Here is a 9,970-nt window from a genome sequence, read left to right as displayed (position 1 = left end):
CGAAACTATGGACTGGTAACGCTCAGCCCTAGCGCCCTCCAGCGGAGGAACCGTGACGTAGCCCTAAAGGGACATGCGAAAGCTCAGGATACCTTAAGATCCTCCTCCTTAAGGAGCTCGTCCGTCTCTGGTCCCGCCCCCTCACGGAGTCCCGCCCCAACGTAATCTCATTATTTAGCATGGATTGGTTGGCTCTTGTGCGTGAGGACGTTGCGTTGTGGGGCGGGTCAAGAAGGGGTGTCCGTAGGACTTCTCAGTCGTTGCTCCCAGGTCGCCGCCCTCGCTGCCTAGCCGCATCCGCCCCTCCCCTGCCTTTAGAGTGTAGAAGGCGACAGCCGTCAGCTGGGGTTTCGGGGCTTCGGGTGGTCGCGCCGGCGCCAAACGTCTCCACAGAGCCGCCTCTTCTAGCTGGCGGCTTTTCTCGGCCTAGTCCTGGTCGGGGGGTGAAAATGGCGCCGGCGCCCCAAGGCATTCGGGAGGAGCCGCTGCCGGGGTCTCGGTCCGGACCACTTCTCCGGCTCCTTTTCCTCACCCAGGCCATTTTTCTGCTGCCGGCCGCCCGGGCAGGCCTCTGTCCCGCACCCTGCTCCTGCCTGCTCCCTCTGCTGGACTGTAGCCGCAGGAAACTGCCCGCGCCGAGCTGGAGGGAGCTGTCGGGCCCGCTGCCTCAAGATACCTACAGCTTGTGAGTTAGAGGGGCCGGGCGGGGGGTGGGGGGTAACCAAAGGAAAGGGAGCTCTCCCTGCAAGGGAGACTGGAGGAAGGCAGAACTGGTCGGAGGGGGCAGTCGGGAGCTTAAGTTCTGGAAGAAAATGCCGTCACGATGTTGTGAACTTTGTTTCGGGTAGTGGGAGCTTGAAAAAGCCGGTGTCATGGTTTCTGGGGACTTGTATGAAGAATGGGGTTAAGATTCTTGGGGCCAGGCAGTCGGTAATTCCAGGGCTGGGAGTACTTGGGGTGAGGATGATGTTAGGGGCTCATGGTCCTGGGCACGAGGATTGATTGCTTGGTTGGTTGGCGGGGCTAGCACCGAGCAGGGCTCCTAGCTCACTGTAGGCTGCGTCATTTGGGATATATTTAAGCTTGAGTGGTCCCCAGGCACGTGCTTTTAGAACTGCTGTTGCAAAAGACATGGTCTTTTGTCCTCGTTCACACTGTGGCTCATTTTGTGCTGCAGATTTGGTTTGTTGTTATTGGTAGTGGGTGTCATTGAGCAACCCCATGTGACAGAGTGGAACTACCCCGTAGAGTTTTCTTGGCTTAACCGTGCTGAAAACATCATGTGTCAGGAGATATAGTACCGCGCAGAACAAGTATCTTTACAAGTAGCATTCTTGATCATAATTTAGGATTTACTGATTTTTTTTTTTTTTAAAAGGGAAGGGTTATTCTTTCCAAAATTATGTGATGCTTTAATTATTTTCAGTACATTTCCTTGTGGCAGAGATCTAAAAATCACTGCTCTTTATTTATTTATGAGAAGCTGGTAAAAGGGTTGGGTGAATTCTTTTGGAGGCTTCACTGCTAAATGCTTATCTTGGTAGAGCCTGTATTAGACAGTGGCATCTGGGGAGCTCGTTAGCCTGAGTCGGCATGGTGGCATTAAGAACAGTCGTTATTAAATGCTGCACTTATGGGGCGCTTTAACTCAACGGGTAACATACAGTTATTTCTGTGCCACTAACTAAGCAACACGTTTATTAATTCAAAGACTTCAAATAGCGTCATCTTACACCAAAAAGAATAGCCTAAGGTGCAATAAAAATGGGAGAGGCTGTTTGGATTTTCATTGGTAATAGGTTACTGGTACAAATGGTAGGCCTCTCTATGTTGTAGAGGTTAAAAACCATGTGTACACTTCTAGCACGTCATCTTTGTTCTATTTGCAGCAACTGCCTTTTTCTAAGAAATTCTTGGAATAGCTACCTGATGATGACAGAATTAATCTGGTGCAGTTTTAAAAACAATGCAATTTCATTTAGCTGTAATTGAAATAAATTTCCCCTCCTTTTTAAGATCCTCCATTGGTAGGTAAACAGTAATGAGAAAAAAATTTTCTGCAGGATGTATTTTGTGCCTGGTTTTGTTTTTTGTTTAATAAAGACAAATTGCTGAAAGCCAAATAACATTAAAAAATTTTGAAAGTACTGTAATGAAATGGACATTTTCAGTTGAAGTGAAAAGCCTTGGAGAGCAGTTCTCTTACAGAAATGTAATTGGATGACAGTCTTAACGTTAGCAGGTGACTACTTAGAATGTTAAAAAATAGGATTATGCTCTTAAAATTGAGAAATGTTAACATTCTTCAGCAAGTTGCCTTCAACTCTAAAACCACCAAGTATACATGGGTTTCTTTATGCAGTTTTTAATTTTTAAAATTTGTAATGCTTTAAGAGTATTTGTGAGTCATATCCAAATGCTCAACCTTGCAACGATCAAAAGATTATGGACAAAATTCATTAATCCTGGTTTTTGGAAACCTATTAAGATACTGTCTATATTCTCTGCATCAGAGGCTATCTTTCACATTTTATATGATTATTCAGAATTTGACTGGTTTCTCCAAGGGTGCAATGCTGTTTATCACCCTGTTCTGGGTGTCACCCACACACATGCATATATGAGTTGGGGGACCAGGTATATTAGTAAACTTTTTGTTTTTGTCAAGTAAGGGTGTTCGAATTCTCCTCCAATCATTGCTGTTTTGGTCTTTTCATAATAGCACCAACAAATTAGAATTACATACTTTTAGAATTAAGGACAATTCTATAGAATAAATAAACTTAGAGCCTTATGAAAAATTTGTAACTTGATCATTACTATTTTCTTTTCACTTTGGACTGGTGAAAATTACATCATGGATCATTATTTGGGAACCATTGCTCTACCTGATTGATTTTTATTGAGTTACACATATATTTAATTATCTGTAGTTTCTTTGCTTGGTAAAGTAGAGGATCAGCAAAAAAGAAGGCGGCCCTCAACAAGATGAACTGACAGTGAATACAAAGATGGGCCCAAACAGCAGAGTTTGTGAGGATGGTACAGGACCAGGCAGTGTTTACTTCTATTGGACACAGAGTTACTATGAGTTGGATTTGACTCCAGACACCTAACAACAACAAAGTTTCTTAGTCCATTTTATTCTATTCTCATTGTAACGGTTTAAGATTTGTTTGTACTTGTTCTTTTAGAATAGTTGAGAATACTTGTGAAAACTTCAGTTTTTTGGTCTATTAAGAGGACATTAGTTTATGTTGAATGGTTCTGGGGAGGTCTTTCTGGATTTATGTTGTTTGCTGTTGAGTCGGACCCGACTCATAGTGACCCCTCTTTAGGTTTCCGAGGCAGTATTACTACGGAAGCCCAACCTCCCTTCCGAGGAGTGGCTGGTAGGTTTGAATCTCCAGCCTTCTGGTTAGCAGTCAAGTGCCTTAGGCACTACGCTACCAGAACTCCTTCTGGATTTATAGTCACTTGTAACTTGAGTTTTAACCTCTAATTATTGCTCTATATAAATAGCATTGGTAATATATTTTCACTGTTAAATGGATTCAGTTTTGATCCCTTCAGAGGACCTGAGCTCACTACTGAGGGTTTTGTGATCTCAAGCAAAAACTGCATAGTTTTGCCTATATGGCACATTTCTGTTTTAAAGAGACAGTTACATTGTAGCATCCATCTGTTCTAGATTTATACAGATACTACAGTGCCCCTTGGTGTTGGAAATGGTTAACATGCTCAGCTGCTAACCAAAAGATTGGATGTTCAAATCTACCAGAGGCACCTTAGAAAATCTACTTGGAAATCTGCTTTTGAAAAATCATACATTGAAAAACTTGTGAAGCGCAGTTCTTCTCTGACATACATTCGTCCCCATGAGTCAGAATCTACTAGAGAGCAACTAGTTTCTTCTTTTTTTTTTTCATTTTTGCAGTATTTCCTCCCCTCCCTTCCCACCCCTAGTAACCAACAAAGAAAGTTTCCTTAATATATAAAACTTTCCTTGACTTTTTGCAGTAATGAACTAATATAATATTTGTCCTTCTGTGATTGACTTGTTTCACTCAGCATAATGTCCTCCAAGTTCATCCATGTTATGTAGTGTTTTGCAGATTGTACGTTATTCTTTAGTGTTGCATAGTATTCCATTGTGTGTATGTACCATAGTTTGGTTATCCATTTTTCTGTTGATGGGCACCTAGCTTGTTTCCTTCTTTTTGCTGTTGTAAATAGTGCTGCCATGAACATGGGTGTGCATATATCTGTTCTTGTTCTGGCTCTCACTTCTTTAGGATATATACCTAGTAATGAGATTGCTGGATCAAATGGTATTTCTACTTCCAACTTTTTAAGAAATCGCCATACTGAGAGCAACTGGTTTTTGTTTGTTTTCTTTAGCAATACTGTGAGGATTGAGATACTCTTGGGAAAATATTGTTAGGTTTTAGAAAGGTAATGTGACAAGAAAGTTGATTTAAGGGCCTTTTAAATTCATTCCAGTACCCCTCTCTCCCATGAACTTTTTCAACCTTCTGTTGCATGTAGAGGATAATTTTTAAGCAAACTCTGTGAGAGGTGGCAACATTTTTGACAACAGGGTACTTTTCAGTTGGTTAATCCATCAGGAAAAAAAGGAGAATCCAGTTTTAATTGTTTTAAACCACAAGGGAGTGAACTGACTATGAGTCCTTTTAGAAAAGTACAGATTAAGTTTCCCTTCTACTAAGGTCCCTCATGTTTAGTTCCACTGTTATTTTCTATCTTACTTTTCTGCTTCCTCCTTCTATTTTGTTTCCAAGCTATTTTTCATGATATTCTTAACAGCCAAGTGAGATTGACTATGGGGCTGACCATACAGTGTGTTTAGAATCCTCGTTTACTCTCTGTGATCAAGCCCAGGTAGGACTTCCCCTCTCCTGGCTCTAGCCCTCCATAAGCAGGAATGAGAAGAAAACTTTTCATGCTGTAGGTGTTAACACTCCTCTCCAGGCCTACACTCCAGAGTAAAGAACTGTGTGTCTTTCTGGAAATAGTTCTTACCCCTTCCTGTCCTCAATGCTGTTACAGCTTACCACCATCAACCTTTATCTGTTTTGATTTTGTCAGCAACAAACAGTCTTATTAAGCCCTTTATTTTTGTTTATAACAATGTCTACAAGCAGCCCAGGACTTTCAGATTATTTCTCCTCTCTCAGAAGCAAACTCTTCCCAATTTCCAGGCCACCCTTCCCCCACCCCTTTTTGGCTTTCTTTTTTTTTTCCTGTCCTTGGCAGGTATCATCTTCTGACATGTTACATATTTTACTTTGTCTTCTTTCCAGTAGAAAGTAAACATCACAAGGGCAGGGCTTTTTGTCTGTTTTGTTCATTGCTGTAGATGAGCAGTCACCAGGTAGGTGCTCCAAAATATTTGTTGGATGACTACAGTGAATAATTGAATAGAAGTGTGCAGTTATGCATTTTGAGAGAGATCAGGAGAAACTCAAAGCAGTTCTTTCTCTTTTTTTCTCTAGTCCTTTAAATATCTTACTAGATGATGTTTTAGTTACCTAGTGCTGCTGTAACAGAAATACCACAAATGGTGGCTGTAAAGAACAGAAATTTATTTTCTTACAGTTCAAGATGTTAGTATCCTGAATTCAGGGCACTGGATGTAGGGGAAGGTTCTCAAGGAAGATACTTGTTTCTTTGAGCTTCTGTAGCTCTGGCATTCCTTGGTTCTTTAGGGATCAGGAGACATCTGTCTTTCCCTGTTTGTGCTTCCTTTTGTGTCTAATCTGCTCTTTCTATAACTCTGAAGTGATTAAGTTTAGGACACACCCTACACTGATAAGACTTCATTAACATTACAAAGAATCCTAGTCTTAAATGAAATTATATCCACAGGTATAGTGGTTAGGATTCCAGTACATACTTTGGGGGACACAATTCAATCCATAGCAGATGGTTTCTTTTCATGATACCTCATTCTTCATAGTAAACATTGTGAATGAACCAGGGTATTAGTTAATTATTTGTATTTCAAAATCATCTTTTTTAAAAAAGAAAAGTTCTAAATATAGGCACATTGTTATTACTAACTCTGGCTCCTGTCTCTGTGTCAGATGTTTTGTCTGATTGCACCAAAATTCAGAAAAATCTGCACATGAACAAATCATCTTTTGTTTATTCTGATCATTTTTGTTTTTAGCAACTATGAGATATTTACTAAATATTAATTAATAAGCAGTTACAGTAGAGGGCCTTTAGTAGTTGTACCTGTAGAGTGAGGAGATTTTAATAGTCTTCATTCCACCTTGTACACCATCTGTAACGCCCCCCCATGTCTAAAGTTGGGATACTTCAAAGGCATTGTGGATGTCTCACGTACCCTATAATTCTAGGAACTAACAGAAGTACATGTTTTATTCTCTAAGAGAACTAGACCTACTGGAAAATCCATAAACCAAACCTTTTTTTTTTTTTTTTTAACTGTAGGATAAGCTGCTATAGTGTTCCAGAATCCAATATACAGTTTCCGTGGCTTGCATGCTACTTTTTTTTTTCCCCAGTTTTTACTCTGATTTGAGTGTATGTTTACAGAGCAAATTCATTTTCCATACAGCAGTTCATATACATTTTGTTTCATGACATCAACTGCAATTTCCCAGTGTAACATCTATCTTCCACTTCCTCCCTAGAGTTACCTCTTCCCTGTGTCCTTTTTTCCTATGCATTCCTGCCCCCTGAGCTATCTTCCTGTGCAAATACTGCCCTTCTGCTCTCCCATGATTGATCCTTCTAAGGATTGTATCTGCCAGATGTAAATGTTCACCTTATATGCTTATCCGTTGTTTGGCTGGAAGCCATGGGAGTGAGTTCACTTCCAGACCTGAAGGATAACTAGGGGCTGTAGTCTTGGGGATCGTACCAGCCTCTGTCAGACCAGTAAACCTGGCCTTTTTTTATGATTCTGAGTTTTGTTCCACATTGTTCTTTCACTCTGTCCAGGATCTCCTGTACTGGTCCCTTTCTGAGTGGTTGGCAGTGGTAGCTGGGCACCATCTAGTTCTTTTGGTCTCATGGTCATATAGGCTGAGGTTCGTGTTGTCCACTAGTCCCTTGGACTAATTGTTTCCATGCGTCTTTGGTTTTCTTTATTCTTTGCTCTGGACTAGGAGAGACCCGTTGTTGCATTGAGATAGTTGCTTGCAAGCTTTTAAGACCTCAGTTGCTACTCACCAAAGTAGGATGCAGAATGATGTTTTTGTGTAGTATGTTATGCCAGTTGAGCTTGGTGTCTCCTGTGACCATGGTCCCAAGCCTACAGGTCCAACAACTCGCTCTATCACGGTGGTTGGCTTCGCCTAAGAAGTTATAACTTTGCGCCCTATTAGTTCTGGTTATATGGTTAGTCTTAACAGCACATAAAAAGATGTATGTAGAAATATCATCTGCTAACCTTAATGTAGGAGCTCTGGTGGTATAGTGCCTAAGGCACTTGACTGCAAACCAGAAGGCTGGTGGTTCAAACCCACCATCCACTCCTCGGAAGGAAGGTTGGGCCATCTACTTCCGTAGTGATACTGCCTCGGAAATCCAAGGAGGGGTTGCTATGAGTTGGGTCCGACTTGACGGCACATAACAACAACAGCAGCCTTAATGTGGTCATGTGTATATTCACTTTTGCCTTGACATACGTGACCATTCAACCTATATACCTGTCTATTTACCCGTACATGAATGTTTGTTATCACTGATAATACAGTATTGTATATGTAAAAAGGCTTATTTTTATTGCCTGTACCTTCTGTGCAATTATCTGTGCCTTCCTTTTCCTTAGTGTTACTGTGTTGGTCACTCACTTTTGGTATATTGCCCGTCCCTTCACCCAGATCAGTACTTGTCTCTACCTGTTTAGCAGTGGTCCTTTCCCTTTCCTCCCATTCCTGGTAACTAACAAAGTTTACTTTCACATATAAACTTTTCCTTGATGTTTTACAATAGTGGACTAATAACAATATTTGTCCTGTGATTAAGTTATTTCACTCATCATAATATCCTCCAAGTTCATCCACGTTATGCAGTGTTTCACAGATTCTACATTACTCTTTAGTGTTGCGTAGTACTCCATTATGTGTATATACCATAATTTGATTATCCATTCTTCTGTTGATGGATGCTTAGGCTGTTTCCATGTCTTTGCTGTTGTGAATAGTACTGCGATAAACATGAATGTGCATCTATCTGTGTCCTGGCTTTCACGGATACTATTGTTTTAATGAACTGTTTTCAATTTCAACAATCATTTTAAAGCATGTACAGTATGCTTTCCCTTCATACTTCATCTTCTTTATTGTGGTCTATGAGGGGAAGAAGGAGCTCTCGTGGATTGGTGCCTAAGGCATTTGACTGCTAACCAGAAGGTTGGTGTTTCAAACCCATCAGCCACTCCGCAGAAGGAAGACTGGGCAGTCTACTTCCATAAAGCTTTACCACGTAGGAACCCCAAAGGGGATCTCTATGAGTCGGAATCATCTGGATGGCAGTGAGTTTTCTTTGGTATCTGGAGAAGTAGTAGACAGAAGATGTGAGCCCTTGAAATCTCTTGTCACCTGCAAGGTGTTTATTTATAGTTCAAAAGATACTTGAAGTACAAAGGCTGTGATGAGAGAGCCTTAAAGAATCTGATCTACAATCATAAGAGAGCAGGAGGGCAGTGCTTGGGAGAGGAGGACACAGGGAAGGGGTAATTATGGGAAGGAAATGGGAAGAAAGCTGTTACATTGTAAGGAATTGTAGTCAGTGTCATGAGACAAAATGTGTATGAACTGCTGTATGGAAAATGAATTTGCTCTGTAAACTTTCACCCAAATCACAATAAAAATAAAAAAAACAAAACAAACAACCTGATCTGATAGAGATTATTCAGAGTTGATGGTTCTAGTGAGGCAGTGGTAGTTCAGAGGTAGAATTCTCTGCTTCCATGTGGTGGACCTGGGTTTGATTCCTAGCCAATGTGTCTCATGCACAGCCACCATCTGTTGGTGGAGGTTTGCATGTTGCTGTGAAGATGAACAAGTTTCAGTGGGTCTTGCAGCCTAAGATGAACTAGGAGGAAAGTCCTGGTGATCTAATTTCATTGCACATGGCGTCTTCATGACTGGGGGACTATTTGGATTATCTTGAGTTTTAGATAGAGCCCAGCATAATAGACCAATGTAAATTCCTGCTAACAATAGGGGAGTGTGTGTTTTATAACACTTTCTTTCCCTAGCACTGATTATCATTAATTTTTTTTCTTTTTTCTAAGTTGCAAGGGGAAAAATTGTATCATTGTTTTAAATGCTTTTCTTTGTATAATCTGGCTGATTTTCTTAGTATTAATATTCTCTCCCCTGCTTCTCTAATCCTGAATGGCATATATTTTTAGATGTTAGAACCACCCTGGAAAGAAAGAAGAAAGCATGATCAGTATATTCTTAAGGATTTGACCTTCACCTTTCCCTTTTGATATGATCTTAATGGGCATGAAAACAATACCTAAGAGATTAGGAAGGACAAACAGGGTTACTACTGGAAAGAGATAAAGAAACCTAGAGCAGTTACCTTGCCATTGATTCCAGTTCCCAAACCCAAATCCTGACCCTCCTCCCCAATGAAATACATAGCCAAGGATTTATCCAGGAATCTACCAATATGTCTTACTGGATTCACTTAGGAATTAATTTCTTAAAACTTACTTTAAAAATTAGGAAAGGGCATACATGCTCATTGTTTTGTTTTTTAAAAAATGAAAACCCAAAAAACAGAAATGCATGAAATAAAAACATCCTTTTCTATACCCCTTCCATTCCACCCTCCTGTGTTACAAGGAGGAATACTTTTTTTTTTTTTTTAATTAGGATTTGGGTGAGGATTTACAGAGTAAATTCACTTTTCATACAGCAGTTCACATATACTTTGTCTCATGTCATTGACCAAAATT

At 40.5% G+C, this 9,970-nt stretch overlaps 1 protein-coding gene across 1 annotated transcript in view; it reads left to right on the top strand.

The window, feature by feature from the left end:
* Window positions 1–449: 449 nt before the first annotated feature.
* LRIG2 (leucine rich repeats and immunoglobulin like domains 2) overlaps window positions 450–9,970 on the top strand; it is an 80,263-nt gene continuing 70,742 nt past the window's right edge. Inside the window, exon 1 of the mRNA XM_007949087.2 lies at window positions 450–685. Within this exon, the coding sequence (XP_007947278.1) occupies window positions 450–685 (236 nt within the window). The remainder of the gene's footprint in view (window positions 686–9,970) is intronic.

Source organism: Orycteropus afer, unplaced genomic scaffold, assembly GCF_000298275.1.
Source record: "Orycteropus afer afer isolate SDZICR_OR568_19922 unplaced genomic scaffold, OryAfe1.0 scaffold00010, whole genome shotgun sequence".
NCBI classification, from domain to species: Eukaryota; Metazoa; Chordata; class Mammalia; order Tubulidentata; family Orycteropodidae; genus Orycteropus; species Orycteropus afer.
Note: the sequence above shows the minus strand (reverse complement) of the source record. Positions and strands in the feature narration are given on the sequence as shown.